General features: G+C 47.9%; 1 protein-coding gene across 14 annotated transcripts in view; it reads right to left on the bottom strand.

Annotated features, from left to right (window-relative positions):
* Positions 1–20,005, bottom strand: part of NEO1 (neogenin 1) — a 564,730-nt gene that overhangs the window by 264,269 nt on the left and 280,456 nt on the right. For all 14 annotated transcript variants that reach the window (XM_065558583.1, XM_065558591.1, XM_065558584.1 and 11 more), the window contains one exon: positions 14,578–14,853. In XM_065558583.1, coding sequence (XP_065414655.1) covers positions 14,578–14,853 — 276 coding nt within the window. The remainder of the gene's footprint in view (positions 1–14,577; positions 14,854–20,005) is intronic.

The raw sequence follows: 20,005 nt of genomic DNA, 5'->3' as shown, positions 1-20,005 counted from the left end.
ACACACAATCGGCTGTATACAACCGATTTCTATAAAACCGGCTTCTATAAATTCGACCTAATTCCGTAGTGTAGACATACCCTGAGATATGTAAAAGCAGTTTTAATTCAAGGAAAAAGTATTTTCTTGCTCTTTTCTCCTTTCCTAGACCATACAATTGCAGAGATGTGTTTTCTGTGTGTAAAGTGATGCTGAAATGCATTTGCTGCTAATGTCTAGTAATTTATACGAAATTAAAATTATGAAGAAACCTGCTTCTGCTATTAACATGACACAAAACTTAAATGAACTGCTTAAAATGTTAAAATAAAAAATGTTGTGATGAAATTTCTACTGGCTGATTAGAAACTAACATTCTCCTTTAAACTATATTGACTCAAAATTATGAGACTGATGGCTAGTTCTTGCTCAGAACAGTATGATGGACAATTGATATCTCTTTCAATAAGAACATAAGAACGGCCATACTGGGTCAGACCAAAGGTCCATCTAGCCCAGTATCATGTCTTCCAACAATGGCCAATGCCAGGTGCCCGAGAGGGAATGAACAGAACAGGTAATCATCAAGTGATCCATCCCGTTGCCCATTCCCAGCTTCTGTCAAACAACGGCTAGGGACATCATCCCTGTCCATCCTGGCTAATTGCCATTGATGGACCTAAAAGTTACTCTCAATAAAAATTACTCTCTTCAAATTTAATGAAGTAATTATTTCTGACTAGACACTGGTAACTCTTGTTTAGGGTTTTACAAAAATATTTTAGTCACTTACTTAGGGTTACCATACGTCCGGATTTTCCCGGACATTTCCGGCTTTTTGGGCCTCAAATCCCCGTCCGGGAGGAAATCCCAGAAAGCCGGACATGTCCGGGAAAATAGGGAGGGAGGGGTCGTGGGGCTTGGGTCCGGGCCAGAGCCTGGGGCCGGCGGTGCTCGGTCGGGGGCCGCTGGGGCCAGGGCGGGCCGGAACCAGGGCCAGCGACCCAGGGCTCGAGCCGAGCCGGGCGGGAGATGCCGGGGCCAGAGCCTTTTGGCCTGGGTCGGCCGGCTGCCAAAGGGAGCCGCTCGGCCGGCGGGGCCGGACTGGGCCACGCCTCGCCCCGCCCCAGTCCCAGCTTACCTGCGGCCTCCCTGTTTCAGGCTTCCCGCGAACATTTGATTTGCGGGAAACGGGGGGGGGGGGAGGAGCAGGGCGGCGGAGCATTCAGGGGAGGAGGCAGAGTTGGGGCGGGGCCAGAGTGTCCTCCTTTTTTTAAATTAAAATATGGTAACCCTAACTTACTAAGCTGCCTGATTAATCAGCCAAACTCACAATTTGTATTGTTTTGTATCCCACTAATTTAAGACAGGGCCGCCCGGGCGGGAGGGGGGGGGGGGGCAAGTGGGGCAATTTGCCCCAGGCCCCACAGGGGCCCCCACAAGTATGTCAGAGGCTCCCCCCGCCTCCGTCTTCCCACATCCCCCAGCGTCTAAGCTGGTAAGCGGGTGGGGCTGTGAGCTGCAGCCGAGCAGCAGGAACTCAGGCCCCGCTGGAGACACCACGCCGCTTCAGCGCTGGACACACCGCGCTGAGGCTCTGGGAGAGGAGGTAAACGGCATGGTAAGGGGCCGGGGCCAGGCACTCCCCCGACCCCATCCCCCACAGCCCTGACCCCCACCTCCAAGCCCAGCCCCTCTGAGCCGGATATCCCCCGACCCCATCCTCCCCCCCTCCAGCCATGACCTCCAGCTCTGAGCCCAGCCCCTCTGAGCCAGGCAACCCCCCACCCCATCCCCCCCCACAGCCCTGACCCCCCAGCTCTGAGCCCAGCCCCTCTGAGCTGGACACACACCCCGACCCCATCCCCTCACAGCTCTGACCCCCAGCTCCGAGCCCAGCCCCTCTGAGCCAGACACCCCCTTGACCCCATCTCCGCACAGCCCTGAGCCCAGCCCCTGTGAGCTGGGCAGCCCCCAACCCAGAGCCCAGCTCCCCACCCAGCCCTGGGCAACAGCAGCACCACCCCCAGACAGCGACAGCCCATTGGCACCAACCATCACCCAGCAACAGCCCATTATGTAATTGCAAATGTATACATACCATTAAAGCATTTAATGTTAGGGTTACCATATCTCGTAAATAAAAAAAGAGGACCCTCCACGGGCCCTGGCCCCGCCCATTTCCCCACCCCTAGTCCCGCCCCAACTCCGCCTCTTCCCCACCCTAACTCCGCCCCCTCCTCCCTTCCACTCCCAGCCAGGGGGAAAGGGCTGCCCCAGTGCTACCGGCTTCAGGGTTTGCCGGGCAGCCCCCAGACCCTGCACCCCCAGCCGGAGCTTCCCCAGTGCAGCTGGAGCCCGGGAGGGGAAGCGCCCAGCCGGGGGCACAGGGTCTGGAGGCTGCCCGGCAAACCGTGAAGCCGGTAGCACTCGGGCTTTGGGCAGCCCCTATGCCTCCGGACCCTGCGCCCCCAGCCGGGCACTTCCCCTCCCGGGCTCCGGCGGCGCAGGGTCCGGAGGCACGGGGCCTGCCCGAAGCCGGTAGCGCTCGGACAGCCCGGCTTTTAAACAGAGCCGAAGAGGAGCAGAGCCTCCAGCCGCGGCGGCTCTGCGTAACTTACACTGTGTCAGTTACACAGAGCCGAAGAGGAGCAGAGCTGCCGCGGCTGGAGGCTCTGCTCCTCTTCGGCTCTGTTTAAAAGCCGGGCTGCATGAGCGCTACCGGCTTCGGGCAGGCCCCCGTGCCTCTGGACCCTGCGCCGCCGGAGCCCGGGCGGGGAAGTGCCCGGCTGGGGGCGCAGGGTCTGGAGGCACGGGGGCTGCCCGAAGCTGGTAGCGCTCGGGCAGCCCGGCTCTTAAACAGAGCCGAAGAGGAGCAGAGCGCCTCCAGCCACGGCGGCTCTGCTCCTCCCCGACTCTTCGGCTCTGTTTAAGAGCCGGGCTGCCTGAGCGCTACCGGCTTCGGGCAGCCCCCGTGCCTCCGGACCCTGCGCCAGCGGAGCCCGGGAGGGGAAGTGCCCGGCTGGGGGCCAGGGTCTGGAGGCACGGGGGCTGCCCGAAGCCGGTAGCGCTCGTGCAGCCCGGCTCTTAAACAGAGCCGAAGAGTCGGGGAGGAGCAGAGCCGCCATTTTCCCGGACATGTTCGGCTTTTTGGCAATTCCCCCCGGACGGGGGTTTGACTGCCGAAAAGCCGGACATGTCCGGGAAAAAGAGGACGTATGGTAACCCTATTTAATGTTTTTAAATACTGTATTTAGTGTATTTTCAAATTATTACAAATTAATTTTTGAATGTATTTCACTAGTTATTTTTTACATTTCCAAATACATGTTACTATAGTATTGCAACATTTTTTTATGGAAGGGGCCCCCGAAATTGCTTTGCCCCAGGCGCCCTGAATCCTCTGGGCGGCCCTGATTTAAGAAGGAAAAACAACAAATCAAATTTTCAGTAATACTAAAACGGATACTAATGCAGCCAAAGTAAAGAATGTTTAAACCTAAAAAAATTCACTTGAATTTGAGGCCCAGTCTCAGGCCTGGTCTACACTACGGGTTTAGGTCGACTTTAGCAGCGTTAAATCGAATTAAGCCTGGACACGTCCACACGACAAAGCCCTTTCTTTCGACTTAAAGGGTCCTTTAAACCGGTTTCTTTACACCACCTCCGACGAGGGGATTAGCGATAAAACCGGCCTTTGCGGGTCAGAATTGGGGTAGTGTGGACGGAATTCGACGTTATTGGCCTCCGGGAGCTATCCCACAGTGCTTCATTGTGACCGCTCTGGACAGCACTCTCAACTCAGATGCACTGACCAGGTAGACAGGAAAAGACCCGCGAACGTTTGAATTTCATTTCCTGTTTGCTCAGCGTGGAGAGCACAGGTGACCACGCCGAGCTCATCAGCACAGGTAACCGTGATGGAGTCCCAGGATCGCAAAAGAGCTCCAGCATGGACCGAACGGGAGATACGGGATCTGCTCGCCATATGGGGAGATGAAGCAGTGATAGCCGAACTCCGTAGCAGTAAAAGAAATGGAAAAGTATTAGAAAAGATCTCCAAGGCCATGAAGGACCGAGGCCATAACAGGGACACACAGCAGTGCCGCGTGAAAATTAAGGAGCTACGGCAAGCTTACCACAAAGCCAGAGAAGCAAACGGAAGGTGCGGGGCAGAGCCGCAAACTTGCCGCTTCTACGCGGAGCTGCATGCGATCCTAGGGGGTGCAGCCACCACTACCCCAACCTTGTGCTATGACTCTCTCACTGGAGAAACACACAGGGAAGACGGTTCGGGGAACGAGGAAGATGAGGATGGAGGTATTGTAGGTAGCTCACAGCAGCAAGGAAGCAGAGAAACCGGTTTCCCCAACAGCCAGGATATGTTTGTGACCCTGGACCTGGAACCAGTAACCCCCGAACTCACCCAAGACCCTCAGGGCACACAGGAGACCTCTGGTGAGTGTACCTTTGTAAATATTTGTAAACATTACACATGGTTTAAAAGCAAGCGTGTTTAATGATTAATTTGCCCTGGCAATTGCGGCCAGTACATCTACTGGAAAAGTCTGTTAACGTGTATGGGGATGGAGCGGAAATCCTCCAGGGACATCTCCAGAAAGCTCTCCTTTATGTACTCCCAAAGCGTTTGCAAAAGGTTTCTGGGGAGGGCTGCCTTATCCCGTCCGCCATGGTAGGACACTTTACCACGCCAGGCCAGTAGCACGTAGTCTGGAATCATTGCATAACAAAGCATGGCAGCGTATGGTCCCGGTGTTTGCTGGCATGCAGACAACATCCATTCCTTATCTCTCTTTGTTATCCTCAGGAGAGTGATATCATTCACGGTCACCTGGTTGAATTAGGGTGATTTTATTAAGGGGACATTCAGAGGCGCCCGTTCCTGCTCTTCTGAACAGAAATGTTCCCCGCTGTTAACTATGCGGTGGAGGGGAGGGGTGAAGTGATCATCCCAGAGAATCGTGTGTGTGTGTGTGGAGGGGGTGGTTTACTTGTTTGTGCCGCATGTTAACCGGGAAACCGCAGCCCCTGGTTTTACATTGAAAACCCATTTTAAATGGACAACCCAATTCATCCTTGATATGGGAAATGCGCTGCTGTTTGCAACCTTTCCCGCATGTTAAGAAGGTTAAAAAAGCCAAAACACTGTGGCCTACCATGGCTGCCTGCAATCCGAAATATGCGACCTTGTAATGAAAGAGTGTACCCATTGTTCTCTAAAATGTGTCTTTTTTAACCACCTCTCCCTTCTCCTCCACCAGCTGCAAATGTTTCTCCTTCGCACAGGCTAGTGAACATTAGAAAGAGAAAACGTAGGACGAGGGACGATATGTTCACGGAGCTGCAGATGTCCTCCCATGCTGATAGAGCACAGCAGAATGCGTGGAGGCAGTCAATGTCGGACATGAGAAAAGCACAATATGAACGAGAGGAGAGGTGGCGGGCTGAATGGCGGGATGAAAAGAGCAAGTGGCGGGCTGAAGACGATAGGTGGCATCAGCTTGCAGACAGACGGCAAGAGTCAATGCTCCGGCTGCTGGAGCATCAAACTGATATGCTCGAGCGTATGGTTGAGCTGCAGGAAAGGCAGCAGGAGCAGAGACCGCCGCTACAGCCCCTGTGTAACCAACAGCCCTCCTCCCCAAGTTCCATAGCTCCTCACCCAGACGCCCAAGAACACGGTGGGGGGGCCTCCGGCCACCCAGTCACTCCACCCCAGATGATCGCCCAAGCATCAGAAGGCTGGCTTTCAATAAGACTTAAAGTTTTAAAATGCAGTGTGTCTTTTTCCATCCCTCCTCCCGCACCTATCCCAGGTTACCTTGGCAATTATCCCCCTACTTCTGTGAGGAACTAATAAAGAATGCATGAATGTGAAAAAACAATGACTTTATTGCCTCTGCAAGCGGTGCTCGAATTGGGGAGGGGAGGGTGGGGTGGGGTGGTTGGTTTACAGGGAAGTAGAGTGAAACAAACAGAAGTTTCACACAGTAGCCTGGCCAGTCACAAAACTCGTTTTCAAAGCTTCTCTGATGCGCACTGCGCCCTGCTGTGCTCCTCTAACTGCCCTGGTGTCTGGCTGCGCGTAATCAGCGGCCAGGCGAGTTGCCTCAACCTCCCACCCCGCCATAAAGGTCTCCCCCTTACTCTCACAGATATTGTGGAGCGCACAGCAAGCAGCAATAACAATGGGGATATTCTTTTCGCTGAGGTCTGAGCGAGTCAGTAAGCTGTGCCAGCGCGCTTTTAAACGTCCAAATGCACATTCCACCACCATTCGGCACTTGCTCAGCCTGTAGTTGAACAGGTCCTGACTCCTGTCCAGGCTGCCTGTGTACGGCTTCATGAGCCATGGCATTAAGGGGTAGGCTGGGTCCCCAAGGATCACGATAGGCATTTCAACATCCCCAACGGTCACTTTCTGGTCCGGGAAGAAAGTCCCTTCCTCCAGCTTTTGAAACAGAGCAGAGTGCCTGAAGACGCGAGCATCATGTACCTTTCCCGGCCATCCCACGTTGATGTTGGTGAAACGTCCCTTGTGATCCACCAGGGCTTGCAGCAGCATTGAAAAGTACCCCTTGCGGTTTACGTAGTCGGTGGCTTGGTGCTCCGGTGCCAAGATAGGGATATGGGTTCCGTCTATGGCCCCGCCACAGTTTGGGAATCCCATTTCAGCAAAACCATCCACTATTGACTGCACGTTGCCCAGAGTCACTACCCTTGATATCACCAGGTCTTTCATTGCCCTGGCAAATTGGATCACAGCAGCCCCCACCGTAGATTTGCCCACTCCAAATTGATTCCCGACTGACCGGTAGCTGTCTGGCGTTGCAAGCTTCCACAGGGCTATCGCCACTCGCTTCTCAACTGTGAGGGCTGCTCTCATCTTGGTATCCTGGCGTTTCAGGGCAGGGGAAAGCAAGTCACAAAGTTCCATGAAAGTGCCCTTACGCATGCGAAAGTTTCGCAGCCACTGGGAATCGTCCCATACCTGCAGCACGATGCGGTCCCACCAGTCTGTGCTTGTTTCCCGGGCCCAGAATCGGCGTTCCACGGCATGAACCTGCCCCAGTGACACCATGATTTCCACATTGCTGGGGCCTGTGCCTTGTGAGAGGTCTATGTCCATGTCAATTTCCTCATCACTCTCGTCGCCGTGCTGCAATCGCCTCCTCGGCTGGTCCGGGTTTCGCCTTGGCATGTCCTGGCTCTGCATATACTCCAGGACAATGCGCGTGGTGTTCATAGTAGTCATAATTGCCACGGTGATCTGAGCGGGCTCCATGATCCCAGTGCTAGCTATGGCGCCTGGTCAGAAAAAAGGCGCGAAACTGGTATCTGATGGACCAGGAGAAGGAGGGAGGGCGGGAGGGAGGGAGGGCCGAGTGACGACATGGCGTACAGGTACAGGAACAGGGAATTAAAATCAAGAACGGTGGCTGTGCATCAGGGAGAAACACAAACAACTGACACACAGAATGGTCCCCCCAAAGATTAAACTGAAAACCCTGGGCTTAGCAGGCCGTTGATTTCACGGAGGAAGGGGAAGCAAATGAATACAGAACAAATCTATTTTTTACATCTTAAGCTGGCAGCCGATGGTGCAGCATGAGTGATAGCCTCTGCAGTATGACGATGACGGATACCAGTCATAATATACCATCGTCTGCCAAAAGGCAAGGGGCTGCTGCTGTGTAGCAATGCAGCCCCACGTCTGCCAGCCCCACGTCCGCCAGCACCCAGCATCGCCCTCGGCCTCTTCTGGGTGCTTAGCAGACAATACTGGGCAATTGGCAGAAAATAGTATATTACGATTGGTAGCCATCATCATCGAAACAGTAGCATGTCTGCCCAGGTGGCCATGATTGACAGCCACTCCAGTACGACGATGATGGGTACCAATCATAATATACCATCGCCTACCAAAGGGCAAGGGGCTGGTGCAATGCAGCCCTACGGCTGCCAGCCCCACGGCTATCACTCATGCTACACCGTCTACCGCCAAAAGGCAGTTAGCAGCTGCTGCTGTGTAGCAATGTAGTCCCACGTCTGCCGGCACCCAGAGGATATATGGTGACGGTGAGCTCAGCTGAGCTGAGCGGGCTCCATGCTTGCCGTGGTATGTTGTCTGCACAGGTAACTCAGGTAAAAAGGCGCGAATCTATTGTCTGCCGTTGCTGTGACGAGGGGGGAGGGGCCTGACGACATGTACCCAGAACCGCCCGCGACACTGTTTTGCATCATCCGGGCATTGGGATCTCAACCCAGAATTCAAAGAAAAGGCGCGAAAGTAGTATCTGACGGACTAGGGGAAGGAGGGAGGGCAGGCCGAGTGACGACATGGCGGACAGGTACAGGGAATTAAAATCAAGAACGGTGGCTGTGCATCAGGGAGATTAGCATTAGCAGAGTCTTCCCCGAGCAGCCGATCGTGCAATAGGCCTGAAGACCATCGTCATACACTAACTGCCAAGTGCCCAGTATTTCCTGCCAAGCACCCAGAAGATGCCGAGGGCTATCAGTCATGCTGCACCGTCGTCTTAAGATGTAAAAAATAGATTTGTTCTGTATTCATTTGCTTCCCCCTCCCTCCGTCAAATCAACGGCCTGCTAAACTCAGGGTTTTCAGTTTAATCTTTGGGTGGACCATTCTGTGTGACAGTTGTTTGTGTTTCTCCCTGATGCACAGCCACCTTTCTTGATTTTAATTCCCTGTACCTGTTCTCCATGTCGTCACTCGGCCCGCCCTCCTTCCCCTGGTCCATCAGATACTAGTTTTGCGCCTTTTTTCAGACCAGGTGCCATAGCTAGCACTGGGATCATGGAGCCCATTCGGATCACCACGGCAATTATGAGCACTATGAACACCACGCGCATTGTCCTGGAGTATATGCAGAGCCAGGACATGCCAAGGCGAAACCCAGACCAGCCGAGGAGGCGATTGCAGCACGGCGAAGAGAGTGATGAGGAAATTGACATGGACATAGACCTCTCACAAGGCACAGGCCCCAGCAATGTGGAAATCATGGTGTCACTGGGGCAGGTTCATGCCGTGGAACGCCGATTCTGGGCCCGGGAAACAAGCACAGACTGGTGGGACCGCATCGTGCTGCAGGTGTGGGACGATTCCCAGTGGCTGCGAAACTTTCGCATGCGTAAGGGCACTTTCATGGAACTTTGTGACTTGCTTTCCCCTGCCCTGAAACGCCAGAATACCAGGATGAGAGCAGCCCCCACAGTTGAAAAGCGAGTGGCGATAGCCCTGTGGAAGCTTGCAACGCCAGACAGCTACCGGTCAGTCAGGAATCAATTTGGAGTGGGCAAATCTACGGTGGGGGCTGCTGTGATCCAAGTTGCCAGGGCAATGAAAGACCTGGTGATATCAAGGGTAGTGACTCTGGGCAACGTGCAGGCAATAGTGGATGGTTTTGCTGAAATGGGATTCCCAAACTGTGGTGGGGCCATAGACGGAACCCATATCCCTATCTTTGCACCGGAGCACCAAGTCACCGAGTACATAAACCGCAAGGGGTACTTTTCAATGCTGCTGCAAGCCCTGGTGGATCACAAGGGACGTTTCACCAACATCAACGTGGGATGGCCGGGAAAGGTACATGATGCTCGCGTCTTCAGGCACTCTGGTCTGTTTCGAAAGCTGGAGAAAGGGACTTTCTTCCTGGACCAGAAAGTGACCGTTGGGGATGTTGAAATGCCTATCGTGATCCTTGGGGACCCAGCCTACCCCTTAATGCCATGGCTCATGAAGCCGTACACAGGCAGCCTGGACAGGAGTCAGGACCTGTTCAACTATAGGCTGAGCAAGTGCCGAATGGTGGTGGAATGTGCATTTGGACGTTTAAAAGCGCGCTGGCGCAGCTTACTGACTCGCTCAGACCTCAGCAAAAAGAATATCCCCATTGTTATTGCTGCTTGCTGTGCGCTCCACAATATCTGTGAGAGTAAGGGGGAGACCTTTATGGCGGGGTGGGAGGTTGAGGCGACTCGCCTGGCCGCTGATTACGCGCAGCCAGACACCAGGGCGGTTAGAGGAGCACAGCAGAGTGCGGTGCGCATCAGAGAAGCTTTGAAAATGAGTTTTGTGACTGGCCAGGCTACTGTGTGAAACTTCTGTTTGTTTCTCCTTGATGAACCCTCCAACCCCCCCCGACCCGGTTCACTCTACTTCCCTGTAAACCAACCACCCCCACCCTCCCCTCCCCACTTCGAGCACCGTTTGCAGAGGCAATAAAGTCATTGTTTTTTCACATTCATGCATTCTTTATTAATTCCTCACACAAGTAGGGGGATAATTGCCAAGGTAGCCTGGGATGGGTGGGGGAGGAGGGATGGAAAAGGACACACTGCATTTTAAAACTTTAACTCTTATTGAAGGCCAGCCTTCTAATGTTTGGGCGATCATCTGGGGTGGAGTGTCCTCCGTTTTCTCTTTCTAATGTTCACTAGCCTCTGCGAAGGAGAAACATTTGCAGCTGGTGGAGGAGAAGGGAAAGGTGGTTTAAAAAGACACATTTTAGAGAACAATGGGTACACTCTTTCGTTACAAGGTCGCATTTTTCCTCTGCCTGCCGGTTTGGTATGAGAGATCACTCACGCAGTGCCAGGCAACAGATTTCGGCTTGCAGCCAGCCATGGTAAGCCACAGTCTTTTGGCTTTTTTAACCTTCTTAACATGCGGGAAAGGTTTCAAACAGCAGCGCATGTCATTTCCCATATCAAGGATGAATTGGGTTGGCCATTTAAAATGGGTTTTCAATGTAAAAGGAGGGGCTGCGGTTTCCGGGTTAACATGCAGCACAAACCCAAGTAAACCACCCCCACACACACACACCCGATTCTCTGGGATGATCACTTCACCCCTCCCCCCACCGCGTGGTTAACAGCGGGGAACATTTCTGTTCAGAAGAGCAGGAACGGGCACCTCTGAATGTCCCCTTAATAAAATCACCCCATTTCAACCAGGTGACCGTGAATGATATCACTCTCCTGAGGATAACAAAGAGAGATAAGGAATGGATATTGTCTGCATGCCAGCAAACACCGGGACCATACGCTGCCATGCTTTGTTATGCAATGATTCCAGACTACGTGCTACTGGCCTGGCGTGGTAAAGTGTCCTACCATGGCGGACGGGATAAGACAGCCCTCCCCAGAAACCTTTTGCAAAGGCTTTGGGAGTACATGAAGGAGAGCCTTCTGGAGATGTCCCTGGAGGATTTCCGCTCCATCCCCATACACGTTAACAGACTTTTCCAGTAGATGTACTGGCCGCGATTGCCAGGGCAAATTAATCATTAATCATTAAACACGCTTGCTTTTAAACCATGTGTAATATTTACAAAGGTACACTCACCAGAGGTCTCCTGTGTGCCCTGAGGGTCTTGGGTGAGTTCGGGGGTTACTGGTTCCAGGTCCAGGGTCACAAACATATCCTGGCTGTTGGGGAAACCGGTTTCTCCGCTTCCTTGCTGCTGTGAGCTACCTACAGTACCTCCATCCTCATCTTCCTCGTTCCCCGAACCCTCTTCCCTGTGTGTTTCTCCATTGACGGAGTCATAGCACACGGTTGGGGTAGTGGTGGCTGCACCCCCTAGAATGGCATGCAGCTCCGCGTAGAAGCGGCAAGTTTGCAGCTCTGCCCCGGACCTTCCATTTGCTTCTCTGGCTTTGTGGTAGGCTTGCCGTAGCTCCTTAATTTTCACACGGCACTGCTGTGTGTCCCTGTTATGGCCCCGGTCCTTCATGGCCTTGGAGACCTTTTCTAATACTTTGCCATTTCTTTTACTGCTACGGAGTTCAGCTAGCACTGATTCATCTCCCCATATGGCAAGCAGATCCCGTACCTCCCGTTCGGTCCATGCTGGAGCTCTTTTGCGATCCTGGGACTCCATCACGGTTACCTGTGCTGATGAGCTCTGCGTGGTTACCTGTGCTATCCACGCTGGGCAAACAGGAAATGAAATTCAAACGTTCGCGGGTCTTTTCCTGTCTACCTGGTCAGTGCATCTGAGTTGAGAGTGCTGTCCAGAGCGGTCACAATGAAGCACTGTGGGATAGCTCCCGGAGGCCAATAACGTCGAATTCCGTCCACACTACCCCAATTCTGACCCGCAAAGGCCGATTTTATCGCTAATCCCCTCGTCGAAGGTGGTGTAAAGAAACCGGTTTAAAGGGCCCTTTAAGTCGAAAGAAAGGGCTTCGTTGTGTGGACGTGTCCAGGCTTAATTCAATTTAACGCTGCTAAAGTCGACCTAAACCCATAGTGTAGACCAGGCCTAAGTCTAACTGTCATTGTGCCAATCCCAGCAACACTGATTGGGGTCTTTGGGTGCTACGATAAAATAAATATTTTCTAAAGTACTATTAATAGTAACAATACTAATATTTTGGGACAAATGGACTGTCTGTACTAACAAATTCAGTGCTCACTCTTCTGCATCAAAACCACTGTCTCAGCGCTAACATGGGTCTAAGTGCTATTGTAAACAGGACTCATGAATTTTCAGCACTGTCACAAAACCTTGCTCTGAGCAGCAGTGAAGACTTGGTGTTGAAAAGACATCAAATTTGCAAGTGTAGACACAGCCTGTGAGCCTGTCATATTGGTGCAAGCTTCTAAAATGTTAATTTAATTAACTTTTGGGAGGGGGCATTTCTAAAGGGTAGTGTGGATGCTTTAAGCCAAACTGTGAAAAACATTTAGGTTAACATGATTGTTCAGTTTTCATAAACTGTTTAACTTGTGGGCTATGGTTTTACCTGTGGATACAGTTTAGTTTTGGCCCACATTAGCACTGAAAAATATAAATGACAATGTTCTCTGAATATTTATCCCACAATTCCTGATTCAGTAAATGCAATACATTCTAGGTGTTTTACAAATATTCTCGGAGCTTTAACCAGTTAAATTTTTCTAGTGTAGATCAGGTAATAGGCATTGATTTACAATGTGGGGCAGAATGGACTAAAGAACATTAGACATAGGTCTTTCTTTCAAGTGAATCTCAAACAATCAATTACCTGTCCAGCCAAGATATAGGAATACAGAACATTCTATGGGACAATTTGATTTCCATTCAAAAAGACAGACACTAAATTCAGGAGAAGATTGAAATTCCTTCTCTATAAACATGCTACTTCATTTTCAACATTTTCACATTTCCCAAAACAAGGAAAGAGAAGTCATTAAGTGCAGTCCCTAATGTGGGTATCTTGTGCAATAATATAATCTAAACCAGGAGGGTTATGATAGAAATTCCAAAAAATCCTTATAATCACCACAGACCTGGAAATCTCTAGAGCTCATCTGGAAGGCCCTGCAAATACTCAGAAATATTTTAAAAGCAAGTTTAAAACAAGAATTCAGTCATGGTTTGAAGATTATAAAAAAGGACACAAACTCTGTCCCCAGGACAGAAAAAAAGTCTACCAGTCACTGCAACAAGGCAACTTGAAGATTTTTATAAGACTACTAAAACTAAACTTGCTTAGAAACCTGATTTTCTAAGTACTTTCAGATTAAACTGCCAACGAAAACATAGAAACCCTGTGAATTACAGCTGCTTTTGACACCTGTTAAAAACCAGGGTATGGTTTTGACACTCTGGCCTCAAAAGCAGCTGTAATTCATGGGGTTTATATGTTTTCCATGGCAGTTTTACTAGCCTGAAAGTGATCTAATTGGGGCAGGTATTCAAACAGTGGAAGTAGAATCAGAACTCTAAACCATCAAAAAAAGTTAGAAGGAAAGAGTCAAAGCTTCTGCACAATCAATGGGAAAGTCCATGTAAAACAAGCTCTCATACTGGTCAGAAGAGTTACGGATTGGACCTGGCACCCAAATCAATGTCTTATTTCTGATCCGTTTTTATAGCTGTGTTCCTGTTAGAACATCTAGTCATACTGCTGTTCAGTTGTCCTGTATTACACTAAATATACGAAACTGCAAGTAGTTGATGTCATAGTTACTCCTTAGTTTAATTATAGAAAGTTAATCTGTGAAAAAGATAAACACGGTCAAGATTTTTCAGAAGTAACTAGTGAGATTGGATGCCTCCACTTTTGGGTGCTCAATTGGAGACATCTTAAACGGGCCTTATTTTCAGCAGCTGCATGCTCAGTATTTTCTAAAAATTAGGTCTCTCTAAAAATGCTTCCAGTTGGGTACCCCAAAACTGAGGCAATCACAAATACCAGTCACTTTTGAAAATCTTGGGCATAGCTATCTCAAACACCAGGCTCCATTCTGGAAAACCTGAAGATGCCTATCTATACATCTTGCATCAAAAGAGTGACCAGCCCCTTTCTTTACAATTGCCTCCTCACAAACAAAACTCTTTCCCAGCACACTTTTCTTGATTGCTTTAGGGCTGTCATTACCTCTGTCACATTTAAAGGCCCAGCTGCCATTTGGCAGCAGACTGCTGCTTGCCACATCTCCTTTCCTTCTACTATCTGGTAAGTGCTCCTATTATGTTTTCCTTTCATCTTATCATTAAAGGAGATAACACACAATGGATAGACTGATGGGGAAAAATATTTTAAAAAATAGATTAGTACCTGGAAGAACTTTAAGCTCTGCTTCATCACTGTATTTGGGCGACCCACCACTTTCAATGACACAGCGATAGAGTCCGCCATCCCCATCTGTAACATTGCTAATGATTAGAGCTCCACTTGGTAATGTGAATACACGGTCATCCAAAAAGAGTGGTTGACGATCCTGCTCCCACCTCACAAATGGTACCAGATCAGCATTAACCTCGCAGTTCAGAATTACGCTGTTTCCTCTATAGACAGATGTTGATTCTGGCTGGCTAGTGAACCTTGGAAGTCCTGGAGAGGAAGGTGAAAAGAGAATGGAAAAATCAAAGTTATGCCAAACTACCACAATTCTGAAGGTCAGACCAGCAATCTGACTTTTAAGCATGACAAAAGTTGCACTCCATCTTTTTAGAATCAGCAGATATGGATGAGAATAAGAAAAAAAATTGCTTATTTGAACAACAAGTGAATACAACACAGATTCTAAATGGGGCATCATATTAAATATGTTTTATCAGGGGAAAGAAACACTGAGGGCCAAACTGTGAAAGCCTTTATGGGAGAAGGAGGAGACATGCAAAGAAAACTCACCCACATCCCCCTGTGTGCTCCCTCTTTGTGTCCCTAGGAAGCAAACAGTACCCCAGAAAAAATGGTGAATCCTAGACCAGTCCCCTCTTGGACATCAAGCTACATATGCTTTGGGCCAAATGATGACATCTAGCCACTGGTCCAAGTAAGCTGTGGTGTAGAATCTTATCAGGAACTCAGAGAGGGACTGCACGTGGCCCCACTTCCTCTCAGTGCACCCCAGGGCTGAGAATAAGGCCTGAAATTATCACAAGACATAATGCATGCCCTGGGGAAGGAGAGGAGGCTCCTGGAATGGTCTTCCCTTCCCAGATCCTAAATTCTGTGAGAATATAATTGTATTCTGTAAATACAATTATAGGTTGATGAGAGGTTTAAGTTAAGAATTTAAATTCAAAAGTCAGGAAATTTAGAAGTGTGCACCCCCCAATGGCAACATTATCAGTGTTCACTACACAAACGACAAAGATATACATTAACTTCACAGTCATTTAGGCATTCAATGTAATTGAAACACAGTAGGAATGTAGTGCATAATTCTCTTATAACAACAGTGTTTGAAAACACTAAACTTAAAATACGCTGTACTGGTGCACATGAGCAACATGACTAAAGTAGCTTTTGAATTTCTTCATATGCAAGTGTTTACATTTTCAGCCTTAACTTTGCATTTATGTATTTTTGTGCATTTAATTTCCTTGCCTTACAAAAAAGTTATTCCTGGATGCAGCACTATGACATAACAGCTGTATTTTGCACACTACTGGCTTTAAACTACCATATATACTCGTTCGTTAGCCCATTCGTTTATAAGATGGATAGGTAAAAATAGCAAAAACTGTATGACCCTTTCATAAGCCAACCCTATATTTCAGGGGTTGGCAAACTTTGGCTCCTGGCCCTTCAGGGTAAGCCGCTACCAGGCCTGGACGTTTTGTTTATCTGGAGCGTTCACAGGCACGGAGCCCCTCAGCTCCCATTGGCTGGGAACGGCGAACCGCGGCCACAGGATGCTGAGAGGCTCCATGCTTGCAGATGCTCCAGGTAAACAAAACGACAATGTATTAGATATTCAATTCAATAATTCCATAGAGTTTAAAATCATCAAATTTTGGTGTAGACCCGTTTATAAGTCGACCCTGCTCTTTGATGCGTCACTTTACCAAAAATATTCAGCTTATGAACAAGTATATACGGTATATCACTTTCTAGATAAACCAACAAATCTAGCTGAAACATTATAATAAAAATGGATTGCTCTGCAGTCTTCAAAATTTGTTTAAAAGGCCTAACAAAATGCCTAGACAAAAGTTCATTTAGGAAAAGGATGAGATTATTTCCCTTTAAGAAACTAAAAATGTTAAAGTTTAAAAACCCTAAATTCTCATAAATCAGGAAGTTTACTTCAAGTTCCAACACCAATTTATTCTTTGCCTCTCCTCCAACCCCCACCCAAATTTAAATTTTCCAGTACAGGCCACAAACCCTGAGGAAATTACATACCAGTTTGGAAACCCAGCCCTCCCACTGGATACTGACCAGAAACCCATGCTTCAAGTATGAGATCATCTTACTTTCTACAAATGTGACAGAGAAATAATCCTACCCTCTGTTCATCACACCACATGAGCTGGGGCTCACACCATATCTTCTAAAACAGGTAGGGCTTTGCTGATATTACTAATATTGGTCAGAAATCCAGATAGAGGTTAGTGATAAAATTGTACTCCATGTATCCTACTCATTCAGTTTAGACATCATGATAACCCATCCACCCTTACAAGGTAAGACTAAATTCTGTACACAGTATAACCTAGAAGAGTGAATGCTGGTTGTAGCATATGACTCAATACCACATTCTTGTAATTCATATATGCAACGGGTAGATTTGTTTCTTCCATGTGGCAACTCATGTAAGTTTCCCACTAGTAAGCAGAGACTAAATGGCTGTATAGGAGCAGAATTAAGGTTGGTATCCGAATTTTAATTGATAATTTCCTGACTTTCAAGCATCTGGGCTTTTTTTTCAAATAAGTTACAAAGTATTTTCAACTTTGCATTCACCCCTGGCAAGTTAAAAGTTTTATACGAAAATATTTTCTGCAAAATATTTTAATGAACTTACTAGAAGCAAAGACAATTGAGTTTTCCCAAAGTAGATGAAGTACACTATGAGCCCTGCATTTCTATGAGTTCCAGAATGATCTGAAAAATCTCAGTGGAAATAAAATCAAGAGAACACTAGTACATATCTAAAGGCAGAAAAGTAATTTAATTTACTACACACCTAGATCAGATTTGCACCATAATTCACAAGTCACCGTAAGAGTCTTCTATAACACTGGTCTAAAATTTTTTAAAAGTCGTCTGCTTCAGAGATAAAATGTGCTATTTATTATGTATTTTGATGTGCTGAATTCAAATATGACAATTAAAACAACTGATTGGCTATTGTTTCTAAGATATTTAAGTTTTTACATTTTATGTCTATGTATATAGTGTAGATAGTAGAGTTTTAATCATAAATTGTAAACCTAGGTCTTTTCATGTGTTTATGGTTGCTTTACATGATAATATTTCACCTGTCCTGTTTATATAACACTTAAAAAATCAGCAAAAGGGTTATATAAATAAGATTAATTATGAAACAAAAGGCAAAAAACTATTATGTACATAGTTTAGTCCTATTCAGTGTCTACTCGGCGCTTCTTGGCTTGTCTCTTGTATTCATTAACTGGAGCATCTCTTGTCACTGTCCAGCAATAGTCTGCAAGCATTGATGGGCTCCATTTGCCCTGATAGCGTTTCTCCATTGTTGCAATGTCCTGGTGAAATCGCTCGCCGTGCTCCTCGCTCACTGCTCCACAGTTCGGTGGAAAAAAATTTAGATGAGAGTGCAAAAAATGTATCTTTAGTGACATGTTGCAACCAAAGCTTTTGTATGCCTTGAGGAGGTTTTCCACCAACAACCTGTAGTTGTCTGCCTTGTTGTTTCCAAGAAAATTTATTGCCACTAACTGGAAGGCTTTCCATGCCGTCTTTTCCTTGCCACGCAGTGCATGGTCAAATGCATCATCTCGAAGAAGTTCACGAATCTGAGGACCAACAAAGACACCTTCCTTTATCTTATCTTCACTTAACCTTGGAAAATTTCCACGGAGGTACTTGAAAGCTGCTTGTGTTTTGTCAACGGCCTTGACAAAGTTCTTCATCAGACCCAGCTTGATGTGTAAGGGTGGTAACAAAATCTTCCTTGATTCAACAAATGGTGGATGCTGAACACTTTTCCTCCCAGGCTCCAATGACTGTCGGAGTGGCCAATCTTTCTTGATGTAGTGGGAATCCCTTGCACGACTATCCCATTCGCAGAGAAAACAGCAGTACTTTGCGTATCCAGTCTGCAGACCAAGCAAATTGCCACAAAGCTGCCACTGATGTTGGTCATAGTTTATGCACCTCAACAGTTGTTTCATGTTGTCATAGGTTTCCTTCATATGGACTGCATGACCAACTGGAATTGATGGCAAAACATTGCCATTATGCAGTAAAACAGCTTTAAGACTCGTCTTCGATGAATCAATGAACAGTCTCCACTCATCTGGATCGTGAACGATGTTGAGGGCTGCCATCACACCATCGATGTTGTTGTAGGCTACAAGATCACCTTCCATGAAGAAGAATCGGACAAGATCCTTTTGACGGTCACGGAACATGGAAACCCTAACATCACCTGCCAGGAGATTCCACTGCTGTACTCTGGAGCCCAACAGCTCTGCCTTACTCTTGGGTAGTTCCAAATCCCTGACAAGGTCGTTCAGTTCACCTTGTGTTATGAGGTGTGGTTCAGAGGAGGAGGATGGGAGAAAATGTGGGTCCTATGACATTGATAGTTCAGGACCAGAAGTTTCATCCTCTTGCTCTTCCTCGTCTGACTCAACTGAGAATGATTCTGGTGCATCAGGAACCGGCAGTCCTTCTCCATGGGGTACTGGGCGTATAGCTGATGGAATGTTTGGATAATGCACAGTCCACTTTTTCTTCTTTGACACACCTTTCCCAACTGGAGGCACCATGCAGAAGTAACAATTGCTGGTATGATCTGTTGGCTCTCTCCAAATCATTGGCACTGCAAAAGGCATAGATTTCCTTTTCCTCTTCAACCACTGGCGAAGATTTGTTGCACAAGTGTTGCAGCATATGCGTGGGGCCCACCTCTTGTCCTGATCTCCAATTTTGCAGCCAAAATAAAGGTGATAGACTTTCTTAACCATAGTGGTTATACTGCGCTTTTGTGATGCAAAAGTCACTTCACCACAAACATAGCAGAAGTTATCTGCACTGTTCACACAAGTACGAGGCATCTCTGCTCACTTTGGCTAAACAGAAATGTGTCCATTTGCAAAATCAAACACTGACAAATAAGAGAGCACGACACTGTATGATTTCTAGAGCTGATATAGGGCAATTTGTTCAGCAGAGTGATGTAAGCTTTGTTACGATTGCATCATCCATGACTTCTAGGAATACCATGATGCAATTCATATCATTTATGACGCAATACCAGCTTCAGATTGCATCATTCATTGTTTTGCCTAAAAAGCAAGTACTGTCCAAACCCAGTCATAGATTTATTCATAGATCCAGTCAAAGATGTATTTTAGTTATTTCTGGTTTAAATTGAGATCCCTTCCCTTTATAACTCACTTATCCTCCGCCATTCCCAAGTCAAGTGTCGTATATACTGACCCAATAGCATATCTTGAAAACTAGAGCCAATCAACAATTTTAAGCATCATTTTCATTCTCAGTGACCCAGAATTAGTAAAGTTTGACTACATTTATTTCAGAAGCA

Source organism: Chrysemys picta, chromosome 10, assembly GCF_011386835.1.
Source record: "Chrysemys picta bellii isolate R12L10 chromosome 10, ASM1138683v2, whole genome shotgun sequence".
Lineage (NCBI taxonomy): Eukaryota > Metazoa > Chordata > Testudines > Emydidae > Chrysemys > Chrysemys picta.
The sequence above is the reverse complement of the archived record's forward strand: the minus strand, read 5'-3'. Positions and strand labels throughout refer to the sequence as shown.